Here is a 17,477-nt window from a genome sequence, read left to right on the forward strand (position 1 = left end):
ACTAACCACTCTACTGTTGTACATGTTTCAAGTGTCTTAAAATATGTCTTCTGTTTTTGTTGTTATTTTAAAGAAATACTGTTTCACTCCCACAGGACTAGGAAGAGAGATAAGCAGTCTAACAACACTCCAGATTGGGGAACTCTTCACTACTACTAGAATAGTACATTGGCATACTACTTTGAAAAACAATTCGGTAAAGCTAAGGATGCACACACCACAGCATTCCACTTCCAAGTTTCTGCCCTGGAGAACTCTTGTACATATATACACACAAGAAAACACATACAATAATGATCATGAGAGACTTTTTAAGCAAAAAATTTAGAACCTAAATGTCTGTGACTTATTCCATAAATCATGGAATATTCAAAAACTATCATATGGAAGCAAAAATAAATGACCAAGAGTTATATGTCAACATGGATATAACTTACAAATATAACTTTAAGTGAAAGAAGTAATTTGAAGGATATATAGCTTATGATATCAATATACCTAGTTTTAAAATGAGCCTGAGAAAAAAACACCAAATTCAGGATTGTACTTAACTTTGTGAGGGAGATATAGGAATGTACTGAATATGTTTTGTTTTTTAACTAGGCATGGTTTCAGAGGTGTTCCTATATTGTTTTAAATATAATATTTTTAAATCCTAGAATAAAAAACACTGAGAAGTAACATTAAAGATCATTTTAATTCCTATATTTTATTTTTTAATTTTAATTTTTTATTTTAATTGTTGTTCAAGCACAGTTTTCTGCCTTTTACTCCCATCCAAGACTATCCCCCTAGCCTTCCCCACCTCCCTCCCGTTTCCACCACCCCCTTGTTTTTTTCCATGTGTCCTTTATACTTGTTTCTGTAAACCCTTCCCCTTTTCCCCTGAAATTGATTATAATGAATAATGAATATGCACTATTCCTAATAAACAAATCTTTTTGTTTGGTAATAATCAAAATAATCAAATCTTTTTGTTTGGTAATACCAATCACCAAACTAAATATGATATTCTAACAGCTATATAACAGTGGACCTAAATCTAACATTGCAGAATAGGAGTTGAGAATGATGGCAGCTGTTAATGTATCAGTCAGCAGCTAAAACAAAGATATACTGCAATGTTCAAACAGTTAACAGGGAATTATTACCAAATAAACAAAATTATAGTAAGATTTGATCCATAACAAATCAAAGAGGACTAAGCATCATTAATTGCTATAGCCACATATCCCACCATCATCTAATTCTCATAGAAAGAATAACTTGCATAAGGAATAACTTGGTATATTACATCTAATTAACATTTTACTATTTACATGTCATTATTAGATTGTCCACTAGAGGGGACCAAAGAGCACAGTAAAAATCTTTGTGTTGAAAAGATCTCAAAACCAAGTGGAAGAGCAAGAACACTTAGACATATTCAAATTAAATATATAAAGTTACTATGAAAATGAACTCCCCTTCTTGAATTTTTGGGTTTCTCTCCAATGGTTTCTTTCCTTTAGCTTTAAATCTTTAAAAACAAAAATAAAAACAAAAACTTTTATGTAATTTTTTGTTCTTACTTCCCATTTATTTTTCAAACCACTTAAATATGGCTCTTATTCCAATCATTTTGCTAGGGCACTTTTTACTATGGGCACCAATGACCTGTAGCAGCCAAATCCAAAGGTCAGTTTTCAACACTTCTCTGAGTGCCTACCACTTGAATCTTGTTCAGCAAACCCTCTTTCTTGAAACATTCTACTTTGTTTGAATCTCAGAAACCATCAAATTGGAATTCTCTTGTACTTAAAGACAAGTAATTATTGATTTATTCATTCAATCATTCCTATAACAATTATTAACTCAATACTATGTGCTAGGCATTATGGTAGGTACTGGGAATTCAACAATAATGACAAGGAGCTTTAATATTCTAATACTAGAAATAAAAGGACAATTAAAAATAGTAAGATTAAGCGACCACGGTATTAAATGCAGGGGTGTCCCTAGAAGGGAGAAGACCAGGCAACTCAACCAAAGTAGGAGTGCCTGTTTTCTGCAATTTGCATAGGCTCTTTGGACTCTGGTTAGGAACAAAATGTTTAAACTGAATGTAAATATTCAGAAAAAAGTAAACTATAGCCCCTGAGTCATCCCTACCTCCCACACCAATACAGGATCCTGGAAAGCATTCTAAATTGCCTTACCCAAGAGACAGGCCTGCTGCTACAGGTAATCTCCAAAATGTTTAATGTGAGTTTAAGACACTCACTCACTGCTTCTGTGTCCTCACTTAACATTTTCTCCTAAATGTCCTGTGATCTGACTTCTATTTCTCATCTCTACTAAGGCAACAGTGAAATCCAAACTGTCAAATAAGCACTCACAGTACTTGACTACTCAAATTGTGAAACTCCCTTTCCCGAGTTTCTAGAACATTCCTGTTTTTTAACAAGTCCTTCTACCTCTCCTATTTTTATTTCTCTCTTCTTTCTTGGGCCATCTCTTCTCATTCCACACAACTTTGCAGAATTTTATCCAAATTCATTCACCACTAAATATCCAATTATGCTTTATACCAATCTATAATTTAACCAAACACTCTCCCTAATAGCAAACATACTCCTAACATGATTATGTTTAACACAATCACAGTAGATAAAAAAGTAGTGCTCTATTTAGCCTTTCTCTTTTTTTATTCTTAATTTTCATAAGAGTTTATTTAAGCCAAACTGACAACATATGCCAGGAAGCAAGATCTCAAATGCTCCTTAGCATCTTTCTTGAAAGAAAAATCTGGCTAAATGACCTTATATACAGATTAGATTACAGAGAGTCCTTGGATTCAAGTTTGGGATAATTTATGATTATAAGGCCAGGAGCCCATAAAGCTGCAGATTCCCAAAACTCAGAGCACTACTTGCCCTCTAGGCAGGGGAAGATGGAACATACAGGGGTGGCACAAAGCAGCCTTGAGAGTTCAGGGAAGACCTACCAGGATAAGAACGTCTGAAACAACTCAAAGCTCTATAAAACACAGGTTATTTGCATATAATAATTACTTCAGCAGACCTTCACTTATTTCACTAAATATTTACCCCTGTAAGCATGGGACTCCAACCCCCAAGAACAAAAAAATTGAGTAAAAAATATAATCTTAATTCAAAACAAAGAAATTTTTTAAAAGTATTTACACCTAAGGCTGCTGCTACTAAATCCTCTCATTTATAGGAGTTGTGAGTGTGTGAGCAGGGCAGGGTAGGTAGGATGTATTGAGGGCAGGGGGAAACAAAATTATCAGAGCAAAGACACACCGACTAGAGGGTAAAGTTGTGGACAACTGGTAAATTTCAATGATTCTAGATATGTTTTGGGTGTACTCAGAGGGTTAAAGCTCATTAAGATACCAAATGAAACTTGCAAGCACATATCCATTACCATAGTTAATAATTATACAATTTCTCAATCTGCACAAGGCCACTTCAGTCAGAAAGACCAATACAACCATAACCCTTTATCTTTAGAGTGGTCAGAGTCTGATGAATGGGTCAAAGATTTATAAAACAGGATAAACTGTATCAGCAGGTTTTGTCTTTACAGAACACTGCAACTGAAAATGTTTCATACAAAATGTATGCAGTTATAAGAGAATGCTTTCTCCATCTTATTACCAAACTAAAAAACTCAGTTGTATGCCTTTCCATCCTACTTTATCCAAAACATTAAGCAACATAAAGTTACTCAATAGCATCAAAGGATAAAATAAAAAGGCAGCATAGGATTATAATTTAAAAAATGGGTTTTGGAGTAAGATAGATATCAGTAAAAACTACTTTGCAACCTACTAAAAATATAAATTTAAAATTGTGGAAGCTGGTGAAAATTACAATGGGTTCATTATACTAACCTTTCTTTTTCTATAGGTTTTGGAAACATCCATATTAAAAAATTAAATTTCTTTACCTGTCAAGTGAGGATTAAGTTTCTTTATCTGTCAAATGAGAATAACATCACTATCTGACAGTGTTTGTGAAATGCACATAGAGTAATTACTGAGAAAATGTTAGAATGTTAAGTCTCAGAAACTCTAACCAGCGGGTAAGAGGGGTAAGGAGAGTTAGAAGGGGGTATTGGGGCAGTGAAGGTGGGGAGCTGTAAATGGCCATGGAAAGAGACTTGATTTGGTGTGGTGAGCACACAATACAATATACAAATGATATATTACAGAATTGTACACCTGAAACCTATATAATTTTATTAACCAATGTCATCCCAATCAATTCAATAAAAAAGAAAAAAAGAAACATTACACACACATACTTGGTGACACAAACAAAAACCAACCCACTGTATTTCCTTCAAGTTTTTGTTTTACTGTGTATTTTTTTAGTTGTGACCATCAAAACTGAAATAACTTTGTATTTTCCTTGAAACCACATATGGCCACCTATAATCTATAATCTTCCTAATCATTTTTAATGCTAGCTTAATATTTTATAATGAACCTAAGGTAGTTAACCAATACTCTCTAATACATTAATTTGTTTTAAACTGTCACTATTATAGCCATTGCTGCAATAAATTACTTAGGGCATTAATTTTCAATTATTTTTGTGATAAACTCCCAAGAATGGAATTATTGGGATAAAGATATGTACATTGTAATGGCTCTTGATATCATTATGTTGTCTGCAAAACTGGACACTTTAGAATGCCACAAACAATGGCTGAGACTCCCAGTTTTACCACACTTTGTTAGTGTTAGGTCGGAGTCTCTCAAGAAACCAGACAGACGCAGTGAGCTAAGGAGCAGGGTTTATTAGCAGGGAATAAAAGGAAAAGTGGAGCCAACAGAGCCAGGTTGGGACTTGCAGGGTTGCGGGGGCGGAGTAGAGAAAGTGGAGCCAACCAAGAGAGGTTAAGACTGTGGGGAAAAGTGGGGACAACCAAGGGAAGTTGCGTAGCCAACCAAGGGAGGTTAAGACTCACTCAGTTGTTCTTAGGGCTGGGTTTTTAAGCGTAAAAACCTGCAAAGGGTACTAGTTGGGGTGTCAGAGTCTGACTGGTTAAAGCTGGTTGCTGGGTGCCATTTCTGCTATTGTTCTTGATATATCTTGTCAGGCTCCAGTTAAAGCTGCATCCTGTTATGCCAGATCTGCCAACCCCAGACCCCAATCTTAGCCAGGCATCTGTTTGTCCTGGGTAGGTCAGCAGGCAGTTTCCCAGGCAGGCATTTTCCCAGGCTACACTTTCCCATGGTACAGTTTTCCTGCCTGGTGATTTTCCATTCCTCCTAGGCCTACCTAGGTCTGTCAGTTAGCATCTTAAAAAGTAATTTTACTAGTTAGTAATGGTACAGAGGTTCTTTACTATTGTTTCATTTTTACTTCCAAATTGAAAATACAGTGAATTTTAAATTACATTTGGATTAGTATCCTTAATATATAAGGAGTATGCAACCATGTACACACACAGACATATTGTACAAAGTAATAGAAAACTATGTTAAGAAGACAAGCAGGTATATATCACAGAAAATAATATGTAGATAAAATACTGAAAACAACCATCCTCCTAATAAAATGAAAAAAATATATAAATTAATGAGAAAACATTTTTACCTATCAAACTAGCAAAAATTCATTTACAAGGTAGGAGTGCAGGAAAGTGACTTACACTGTTAGGAGATGAAACTAGTAAAATCTTTCTGGAGGGTAGTATGACAATGTCTGTCAAAAGTCTTAAAATTCTGCATCCCTCTGTTTCCACATTATACTTTTAGGAATTTGACAAAAAGTGAAGAACAGTATACACACTCAGGGATTTAGCTACAAGGATGTTCATAGCAGTATTGTGTATAATGTTAAAGTTAAGAAAATGTACATTGATTGTGGGCTAGTTAAATAAATTATGACACATCCATAAACAACAGCAGTATATAGCCATTTAAAATCAAGAAGAATACAAAATATTATACAAAGTCTTTTCTCCAATATACTAATATATAAAACTAGGAAACTACAGAAAATTAGGTAGGCAAAGATTTAATTTTCTTTCTTAAAAAACAGTATTCATTTTACCACCATTTACCTTGAAGTTAAAAACCATTTCTTGTCCTATATAAGAAAAATGTGTGTTCTCCATAGTAACTGATACAAATGGTGTTAAAAAAGAAATCATTCTTTTATTCACAATCTCAATTTAATCAATACAATTTGCTATCTTATTTCATTGCGCTAAGAAATAGCATGAAGTACCAATAAACTGTATGATATATACATTCATGCTAAACTTTACATTTTTTACTGTTGATTTTTAGAGAGAGGAAGGGAAAAGGAAAAACATTGATCTGCTGTTCTACCCACTGACACATTCATTTGTTTGATGCTTTTATGTGCCCTGACTGGAGATCCAACCTGCAACCTAAGCTTCGTGGCCAGGAGAAAAACTCTTTATTCATATGATTTACTAATATTAGGACTTCTGGCCAAGATGGAGGCATAGGTAGACACTGAGCCTCCACACACAACCCAAAGAAGGTCAACAACAAAAAACAACCAGAACTGACAGAAAATCAAACTGTATAGAAATCCAACAACCAAGGAGTTAAAGAAGAATCATCTATCCAGACAGGTAGGCAGGCAAGGCTGCAGCTGGAGGGCAAGGCCGAGGCTCCCAGACATGGCAAGTTGGCAGATGGGGAACTGGGTAGTCCCACATTCAAGTGTAGATAAACCAGGAGGAACAACTGGGGAGCAAGACAGACCACGCAACCCAAGGTTCCAGTTTGGGGAAATAAAGCCTCAAACCTCTGACTGACAACACCTGTGGGGTTTAGGTGGCAGTGGGAGAAACTCCCAGCCTCACAGGAGAGTTTGTTGGAGAGACCCACAGGGTCCTAGAACATACACAAACCCACCCACCTAGGAATTGATGTGGACCCTGGCTCATAGGGTCTGTGATATTGTGGATGAGACACGACAAATTCATGTGGACTACCAAGTCCTGTGGAGGAAAAGGGACAGCGCAGCTTCTCTCTCAAGAGGAGAAAAGACCTCGGCCCTTGCCTTGACAAGCTTTTATTGCTTTTTCTGGGCACATTACATGATGGTCCTCATTCACTATACACAGGTTCGCTTTAGGTGGTGACCTTTTACAGAAAAAAAAGGATAGGATGCCGCTAATCACATCACAGAAGAAGCACATATGCAAATGCAAAGGGAAAAGTGGTTGAACTGGTTACATTCCATACTGGGGAGGTTTAGCACAGACTTTAGGAAGCTACAGTAGGCACTTGCTGCCTCAATTCAGTGTGAGGGAGTTTTAGCAAAAGCATATCTCATAGAACTCTAGGTACAATGCAGGCCTGATTCCCCATGGGAGAACCTATCCATGGGAGTGGGAGCTGGACCCATGCCAAGCAGAACGGTCTCCTATATTTCCCTCCTTGCTTTTAGTTAGGACGACTATAGATTCCACAAAGCTTGCTACTTGATGGTCTCTCACATGACCCTGGGAAAATAATTTGTAAATGCATCAAAGTACACAGAGCATTATTATAATCAGTAAGCAACCAGCAGTTCCAAAGAGTCACATTCTCAGAATAAGCCTATCAATCATTGTCATGCAGTAATGATCGAATAGAGAACATTCAAAGAACTCTGAAGGCCTATTTTGAGTCAGAGTCAAATAGCTAAAGGGCCATAAAACTTCGGGGGAAAAAAACTCATTTCAGGCTTGGACCCTTATCATTTAAATTGAGGGTATTAGCAAAGTAGGTTTCCTAGGATTTTATGCTTTCTTTCTTAGGCCTGATTGCCCCAGGGAACCCACCCTTTCCAGCACAGAGCCGCACCCACCTCTGACATTGTTTCAGGCTTAGGTGGAGCAGGGGAAGTAAGGCAGCCAAGAGATTAGGAGACTTCTTGCAAACGGAATAAGGACTCAGGCTATGTTAAAGACCATGGGCAAAGGTCCATCAACCCCTTTTTCTATAGCCCCCAAGTCCTTCCCTGAGGCCCCTTGTGATTGTGCCTATCTTAGGTCGTCCCTCCCTTGAGGAATCTTACCTATTATTGGCTAACCAATCATGCACTGGGGACCAGGCAGGGTGAGGTAAAGTGGTCAGAGGCAGTGCTCCTGCCAGGGAGATAAGCTTCATCTCCTCAGTGGCTTAGGGTCCCAAGGTCTGTCACTCAGTCTTAACCATGGGGGATTACAGCTTCTGAAACCAGGCAGAGTGGTTCCCAACATCTAATCTCCCCATTTTTTGTCTGTGAATGCAATTGTAGTTGTTAAGCCTGTGAAACCTACTATTTGCTGTTCCCAAATGCAATCTTGAGCAAAAAACCTCCATATACATTGCAAAGCAGAAATAAGGATTAAGACAAGGAGGAATCTAAGGGCTACCATGACCCAAACTCGTAAATTCAGTCCATTGAACCAGTTTTTAGGGTTCAGCCATTGCATATATTGTGGAGGATCTGGAACACTTTTTGTTCGGTAAGGCCTTTGCTCAAGCATTAAAAGCCTTGATGTCCTCTCATATGGTGGGGATACACCTAAAGGGAACATTGTAACCCACAAGCCGATCCCCTTGGTACAACTCCCAACTAGGTCTAGGCTTGGGAGAAAGAACAAAGATTTGCCCTTTAATCAACTTTAAAAACATCAACTAGTTACAGGACAATTTACAAGCATCTTAGCAAATTCTTTCTTTTAAGCTGCCTCTTGCAGTCCCTTCAGATTTGCCTTTTCCCTCCATCCATCTGCATAAGGATTTAAAGGTATAGGTGGAGAAAAAGCAAGTCTCACAGCAGTCTAGGCACAATGCAGGCCTGATTCCCCATGGGAGAATCTATCCATGGGCATAGGTCCTGTGCATCTCTGAGTGGGAGCTGGGCCTACACCATGCAGAACAGTCTCCTATAGGTAATCAGCACCAGAAGAGCTCAATTTGCTTGTGGGTAGCGAGGGAAGTGACTGAAAACTGGCAGAGAACAGAACAAGTGGCCTTGTTCCCTCTTGGACCCCTGTCTCACATACAGCATCAGAAAGCAGTGACATGGGTTGCCCTGACCTGGTGAACACCTAAGGCCCCACCCCCATGTAACAGGCATGCCAAGACAAAAAAAAAAAATGGCCCAAATGAAAGAACAGATCAAAGCTCCAGAAAAAGTATACCTGACAAAGAGATAGTCAACTTATCAGATACACAGTTCAAAACACTGGTAATCAGGATGCTCACAGAAATGGTTGAATATGGTCACAAATTACATGAAAAATTGAAAGCTATACTAAGTGAAATAAAGAAAAATGTACAGGGAACCAACAGTGACAGGAAGGAAACCAGGACTCAAATCAACCACTTAGAGCAGAAGGAAGAAATAAACCATAAACATTCAGCCAGAACAGAATGAAGAAACAAGAATCAAAAAAAATGAGGAGAGGCTTAGGAACCTCCAGGACATCTTTAAACATTTTAACATCCGAATCATAGGGGTGCCAGAAGGAGAAGAGGAAGAGCAAGAAATTGAAAACTTATTTGAAAAAATAATGAAGGAAAACTTCCCCAATCTGGCAAAGGAAATAGACTTCCAGGAAGTCCAGGAAGCTCAGAGAGTCCCCCAAAAGTTGGACCCAAGGAAGCACACACCAAGGCACATCATAATTACATTAGCCAAGATTAAAGGAAAGAATCTTAAAAGCAGCAAGAGAAAAGGAGACAGTTACCTACAAGGGAGTTCCCATAAGACTGTCAGCTGATTTCTCAAAAAAAAATCTTGCAGGCAAGAAGGGGCTGGAAAGAAGTATTCCAAGTCATGAAAGGCAAGAACCTACATCCAGGATGGCTCTATCCAGCTTTCATTTAGAATGGAAGGGCAGATAAAGTGCTTCCCAGATAAAGTCAAATGAAAGGAGAAAGGAATTCATCATCACCAAGCCCTTATTATATGAAATGTTAAAGAGACTTATCTAAGAAAAAGATAAAAAAATATGAACAGTAAAATGACAACAAACTCACAATTATTAACAACCAAATCTAAAACAAAAACACAAGCAAAAACAAACTAAGCAAACAACTAGAATAAAAACAGAACCACAGAAATGGAGATCGCATGGAAGGTTATCAGCATGGTAGTGGGAGGGGGAGAGAGATGGGAAAAAGTACAGTGAATAAGTAGCATAAATGGTAGGTAGAAAATAGACAGGGGGAGGTTAAGAATAGTATAGGAAATGCAGAAGCCAAAAAACTTATATGTATGACCCATGGACATTAACTAAAGGGGGGGATGTGGGTGGGAGACAGTATGCAGGGCAGAAGGTAATAAAGGGGAGAAACTGGGACAACTGTAACAGTATAATCAATAAAATATATTTAAAAGAAAGAATTACTAATATCAGCATATACAAGTGCCCAATTTTCCACATCTTAAAATTGAATATAATGCAAATGAGAGAATATTGATTGGAACACTTATAAAACACAGAATTATCTGTAAATGCAAGGAGATACCCAAGATGGCGGCCTAGGTAAACATGGCTCACCTCCTCACACAACCACATCAAAGTTACAACTAAACTATAGAACAACCATCGCTCAGAACCAGCAGAAATCAAGTTGAATGGAGGTCCTGCACTGACGAAATTAAAGAAATCACCATATCCATCCAGACTGGTAGGAGGGGTGGAGACGTAGAGAGGTGGAATGGGTGATCCCAAACCCACATGTGGTGGATAAAGAGTAGGAGGAGTATCTTGGGAGCAAGGGGTCCCAGCCCCACACCAAGGCATCCAGCCCAGAGCTCTAGTGCCAGGAAGATAAGTCCCCCTGGCTTCTGGCTGTAAAAACCACTGGAGATTGAGTCAGTAGAAGAAACTGCTGAATTCCCAGGAAGTTCCTCTTAAAAGGCCCACACACAGACATTAATACTCACTCTCTCAGCTCCAGCACCAGGGAAGGCAGCCTGAAAGGCATCAGTGGCATACGGGCAGGAACTGAAGCGTCTGGCATCAGCATGAGAGCTGGAGGGCAGCTTTCTCTAAGACAGAACTGCTGGCAAAGACCACTGCTCCTTTTCTGAGCCCTCCCCCTACACATACACAGAGCACATCAGGCATCATATCTGAGACTCCATCAGCCTGGCTCACACTGTTTGGCCCACCCTGGTGATTCTCTGAGACTCAGCCCCATCAAACTTTACAGGCCCGCCCAAGTAGTTAACAGTGGCTTTTCCACATGAATGACTTTTCTTGACACTGCTTCTGAGCTTCCTAAATCCTCTCAAACAAGGAGAAACTCACCTCCTGAGCCCCTACACCTTGCTAGTGGCCCCAGACCCAGCACTAGCAGCAGCTGGCCTGGATTCACATTCTCTCCACACTGGGGCACCTCCAATCCCAGCACAGGAAGAAGCCTGCTGAAGACTGCTTATAGCTTATGCCAAGTGGCCCCAAACAGAACACAAGCAGGCATCAGAGCCCTGCTATAGCAAGCACAGCTCTGTGGAGTGGGCCCTGCACAGCTGATCCTCCAGTGGGCAGAGATTGGTGGTCAGGGGCCACAGCCCTTGCGGCTGACTGGCCTGACAACAGTAATCAAGTCTCAACTACAGGAAGAGGGTGTACTCAGCCCACACAAAGGGTGCACCTCGAGTACCCAGCTTGGGTGATAGGGGAGGCTGTGCCTCTGGACCCTATAGGACACCTACTACATTAGGCCATGCCACCAAGACAGGGAGTCATAGCAGCTCTACCTTAATACAAAGAAACAAACACAGGGAGGCTGCCAAAATGAGGTGACAAAAAAACATGGTCAAAATGAAGGAATAGAACAAAATTCCAGAAAATGAAATAAAATGAAGATAAGCAATCTTTTGGATGCAGAGTTCAAAATAATGGTTATAAGGATGCTCAAGGAACTTAGTGAGGACCTCAACAACATAAAAAAGATCCAGTTAGAAATGAAGGATACAGTAATTGAAATAAAGAACAATTTACAGGGAACCAACAGTAGAGTAGATGAAGCTGAAAATCAAATAAATGATTTGGAACATAAGGAAGCAAAAAAAAAAAATCAGAACAGCAAAAAGAAAAAAGAATCCCAAAACACAAGGATAGTGTAAAGAGACTTTGGTACAACTTCAAACACTTCAACATTGACATTATAGTGTAACAGGGTGCAGCCAGGGGGACCCCAAATAGGGATTTGTAATGGGGTCCAAAACTCAGGGTGCCCAGGAAATATTAAAATATATACATATACAGATACAGATACAGATATAGACATATAGAATGTCCTCAACCCCACAAGTCTGAACTGGGGGATGGGACACATGGAACAGGACCATTGAGAGCTGTTTTGTACAGCAACAGTTTTGCAGCTAAACTCTAGCATGGTCATTTAACATATCTATAACTTTTAACTGGTTTCATGGATATGTGAAATAGCTGTGGCCATGCTTTGAGCCAGGGAGATGGGAGTGACTTCAACCCAAAATGGAACTGGTAGGCAACTCCCTCTGGTTATAATACCTGCATGTGAGAGAAAAGAAGGAAAGTTGGTGCCCACATGACTTTGGAGTAGTTACAGACCACACAGCTTTGGCGGAAGTTGGGACCATGTAGCTTTGGGGTGCTCCCTTTTGCCATGTGGCTTAGGAAGCAGGAGAGACCTTGCTGGGAAGAAAAGGGATGAAAGGACTCTTCCTGGTGGGCCACGAGAAGGTGCCACATGGTTTTGGATTAACTGGAGATCACAGCAGCAACACAGCTGATGGTGCCAGGAACTGAGGGGCTGCCTGAGCCATGGATTTCTACTTCTTCTCCTGAGATACAGTACCCAGGACTGGGCAGAGGGAGAAGGAAGGACTGTGTGCATTTGTGGGTATTCTAAAGGACTTTACTATTTTAATGAGGACATTAAGTCATTACTCTAAGTCTGTATAACTTTTTGAATAAATAATTCCTTTCTTTTTCACCAACCTTTGGCATTGACAGACATCTTTCCTTGGCAGTGGGCAAGGTGAACCTAGCACGGGGGGTGGGATCCCTAGAGCAGAAGTGGGGAATCAACTCAGTAATAGTATATTGTTCACCCCCTTGGGTCTGCTCTGTAACAATACGACTGTCAGAAGAAGAGAAAGCAAGAAATTGGAAATCTGTTTGAAAAAATAATGAAAGAAAACTTCCCTAATTTGGTGAAGGAAATAGACATAGAGGTCTCAGAAGCATACAGAGTTCCAAACAGGATGGACACAAAGAGGCCCATGCCAAGACACATCATAATTAAAATGCCAAAGGTTAAATAGAAAATCTTAAAAGCATTAAGAGAAAAAGTAGATAGTTACCTACAAGGAAGTTCCCATAAGTCTGTGAGCTGATTTTTGAAAAGAAACTTTGCAGGCTAGAAAGGATTGGTAAAGAATATTCAAAGTGATGAAAAGGAAGATTACTACCAAGGTTACTCTAACCAACAAAGCTATCTTTTAGAATGGAAGGGCCGATAAAGAGCTTCCCAGAAAAGAAAAAGATAAAGGAGCTCATCAACACTAAACCTTTATTATATGAAATTTAAAGAAACTTACTTAAGAAAAAGATCAAAACTATGAACAATAAAATGGCAATAAATACATATCTATCAAAAATTGAATCTAAAAAACAAACTAAGCAAACAAGCAGAACAGAAACAGAATCACAGATATGGAGAACAGTTTGATGGCAGCAAGACTGGGGGCGGGGGGAGTTGGAGGGATAGGTGAAAAGGTTAAGTTATTAAAAAGCACAAATTGGTAGTTACAGGATAGTCATGAAGATGTAAAGTATAGCATAGGAAATGGAGAAGCCAAAGAACTTACATGCACAATCCATGTACATGAACAAAAGTGTGGGGATTGCCTGAGGGAGTGAGAGGTGTTGAGTTGGGGTGACGGCAAAGGAAAAAAAATTGAGACAACTGCAATAGCATAATGACTAAAATATAATTTAAAAATACAACATAATTAAAAAAGAATTACTAATAGTAGCGCTTTCCCTCTCAGGAGCATACCCACACCTTTCTTCCCTCCCAGGTGTGCATCTCCTAAACTCTAATGGACCCCACGAGACTTGCAACCAAGGGAGCAATGGGCAGGAGCAGCTTATCCCAGGCTAACACCCTGAATCTATCCTCAAGGCCCCATTTTCTCTGACTGACTTGTACTGAGCAAACAGCAGCCCTACAGTGGCTCAATTCTGTCACTGTGACTTACTCCTCCGAAAACCAAAGCAGACCTGCCTAGTCTCTCTCATTACTTCTTCTATCCTCAGCCCTTCCTTGTTTCACTGTCCCCAGCTTTAAAAAAAAAGTACTCTCAAAATATAAAAAAAAAAATTACTAATAGTTACTAAATTCTACTGAATTTCCTATCTAAAATGACAGAACACTGCCACATTTTACATGACTTATGAAAATTATTTATTTATTTTTAGACAAAGGTAAGAAGAGAAACATCAATGTGTGGTTGCCTCTCATGCGCCCCCTATTGGGGGCCCGGCCCACAACCCAGGCATGTGGACTGACTGGGAATCGAACAGTGACCCTTTGGTTCACAGGCAAGGGCTCAAATTACTGAGCCACACCAGCCAGGGCGCAATAGTGTGGTTTTCAAGTAAGATATCTATAATCATGTTCTCATCACCACATGAAGTAATACAGTGCTGTGAACCTCTTAGTCCTGCTTGCAATACAGTGGGAATTTCCCCCTCCCACCTCCTAATCGAGGCATTTGTCTCCTCCTAGTAAAGTCCAAGCATTTAAACAGGATCTGAACCTTAATCTAGCCACTTGTTTGCTTTAAGAATAGGGTAACCATACATTCTGATTTGCCCAGAACAGTTCTAATTTAAGCATGTAATCTGGTATCCTGTATAGTCAGTTTCCCTTTTCACTCTTAAAAGTGTCTAGGTTTGGAGATAAATTCTATAGTCACCCTAGTTAAGAACCATATAAATACATGAATAAATGTTGTATTAGTGAAGAGTGTGCCTCCCAATACATTTTATCAGTAACATTACAGTAACAGGAACAATATAAGAGTTAAAGGAAAAAACTGTTCAGTTTTCCTACAAAATTTTAAAGTAGTAAATGAAATTAGGTTGAATTGTACCTAAAATCATAACACGCATTTGGGACTCTCACAACAAAGTTAAGAATAAATGATGTAGAAAAAGTATTAACCTGTTTGGCAACTAAAAGGAATAAATCAGAGTTTGACTGTCAGGTTCTGGATAATAAAGCTGTGGCTATCAGTATTAGACCTCTTGGATCCCATTTTCCTACAAAATGTCTCAGACAGTGAAAGGTCAACTTGCCCAAGGCTCACCCTTTCTAAGGAAGGTAGAAGGAGAAATCCTAAAATACAACACTGCACTTCCTCTCCTCCGTACCATTTAATATCATAAGGACTAAACTACCAATCATGATCTCATAAGCATAAGGAGGGTCCCAGGGGTCTGCTTACCAACCTCTCTTCTTACTCTCATCTCCATCTACCCCCCTAAAAAAGATGAAAAACAAAACAAAGGATATCAAGGGGAGAAAAAAACAACAACTTTGCAACTAAGTCCTGACATTCCTTTGTAAAAAGTTATATTCCTCTCAACAAATGATAATTCCTTCCTCCCAGTTCATCAGACATCCTCACTGATTGAGTTTTTTCATACCAATTTGTTATCAATCTTTTCAGTCCCACCTTAAAATTCACTCAGGATTTAACCAGTTTTCTCCACTTTCATCTGCTACTGCTCTGGTTCAAACTGGTTTCCGTTCTTCCCCTTCTCCCAGGTCAAAAAACTGAGGTTTACAGAAGTTAAGGCAATTGCCCATGTCACATAGCCTGTAGGTAGTAGAGCAAGACTAGAATGCAGAAAAGCAAACTACAGAGCCTAAGTTCTTAACCACGATACCATACTGACTCTCTGTTTTTCTGTCTTTGCATTGCTGTGGAGCTAGAATTCAAGTTAGATCCCTGCCATTGAGTCATAAGATACACAATAAGTACTGACTTACCTAGAGAAGTATGAAAAACACAAAACTTCAATATAAAGGACCATCATTATCAAAGAATTACTTGAAAAGTTCATCATAAACTTAATAATGAGGTGAATAATAAATGGCTTTTAGGAGGACATCTCCTTTTTAAACCCCTTGCTTCCTTCATACCTGATACATTCTTTCTTCCTCCCTCCCTCCCTTTCTCTTTCTCTCTCTTTTAATGACTTGGCAATGACATACTGAGCTTCCAAAAACTTAAATATTCAATATAAAATCCTGCTGCTTAACAAGTTCAGGAATAAAACAAACTGCAGATGACAGAGCTACCTTCCTGACCTAAACCTGACCACCTTCTTTCTTTCACCTTTAGTATCCCCAATTATACCTCAGCATCACTGCATATGTGTTGTTCCTTTATCCTTAAATATTCTTCCCCTAGACCCTTAATTTAAATTTTGAGATGTAGCCTTGGTTGCTGTGGCTCAGTGGATTGAGTGCTGGTCTGTGAACCAAAGGGTCACCGGTTGGATTCCTAGTCAGGGCACATGCCTGGGTTGAGGACCAGGTGAGGTCCCAAGTAGGGGGCATTCGAGAGGCAATCACACATTGATGTTGCTCTCCCACTCTCTGTCCCTCCCTTTTCCTCTAAAATAAACAAACAAAACCTTTAAAAAATAAAATAAGATACATTTTGAGATATAATTAAACATTCAATAATATGCACAGGTCTTAAGAGCTCTGTTCAACAATAACCAACAATTGTCTACACTCACATAACCATCACCCAAAACAAGATACAGATCATTTCCATGGACTTTAGGAAGTTCTCTGTCTCTTTTTAAACAGGTTCCCTCCCCCTCCAACCAACAATTATTTTCTGATTTCTATGAGCTCAATTATTTTCTGATTTCTATCACTTTGGAAGAGTTTTGCTTTTTTTTCTTGGATTTTATATGAACAATACAGTAAAATGCTCATTTACACCTAGTTTCTTTTGACATAATGGTTTTAAGATTCATCTCTGCTGTTGGTTGTATTGGTTGTGAGTACTGTAAATACATCACAAATTTTCAGTCAACTTTTCCTATAAATGGACATTTCATTTGTTTCCAATTTTTGGCTATTATGAATACCACTATGAATATTCTTGAATTCATAATTTTGTGCACATTTTCATTTCTCTTCATTAAATATCTACAAGTAGAATTGTCAAGTCACAGGATATGTTTAGTTTCATTAGAAACTGCCAATTAGTCCTCCAAAGTACCTGTACCATTTTGCTTATCCACCAGCAATGTGTGAGTTCCAGTTGCATCACATCATCCCCATTTTGTGTCTTCAGTCTTTCTCGTTAGTCATTCTAGACGGTGTTAAATGGTATCTCACTCTGAGTTGACTTCACATTTCCCTGATAAATCAAGTTTAGTACTTTTGCTAGTGTTTACTGGCCATC

The 17,477-nt window shown here is 38.9% G+C and overlaps 1 protein-coding gene across 6 annotated transcripts in view; it reads right to left on the reverse strand.

Moving 5' to 3' along the window:
* Positions 1 to 17,477, reverse strand: part of SHLD2 (shieldin complex subunit 2) — a 176,802-nt gene that overhangs the window by 106,507 nt on the left and 52,818 nt on the right. For 3 of the 6 annotated variants that reach the window (XR_006786057.1, XM_045842451.1, XM_045842450.1), the window contains exon 1: positions 15,492 to 15,529. The exons of the other annotated variants lie outside the window; for them this stretch is intronic. Coding sequence is in view for 2 of the 3 variants with exons in the window: in XM_045842451.1 (XP_045698407.1) it covers positions 15,492 to 15,519 (28 nt within the window). In the remaining variant the exon portion in view is untranslated. Of the gene's footprint in view, positions 1 to 15,491; positions 15,530 to 17,477 lie in introns of those variants that run through there. 6 annotated transcript variants of the gene reach the window in all.

Source organism: Phyllostomus hastatus, unplaced genomic scaffold (genome assembly GCF_019186645.2).
Source record: "Phyllostomus hastatus isolate PE091 unplaced genomic scaffold, TTU_PhHast_1.1 phas_contig_38, whole genome shotgun sequence".
Taxonomy (NCBI): Eukaryota; Metazoa; Chordata; class Mammalia; order Chiroptera; family Phyllostomidae; genus Phyllostomus; species Phyllostomus hastatus.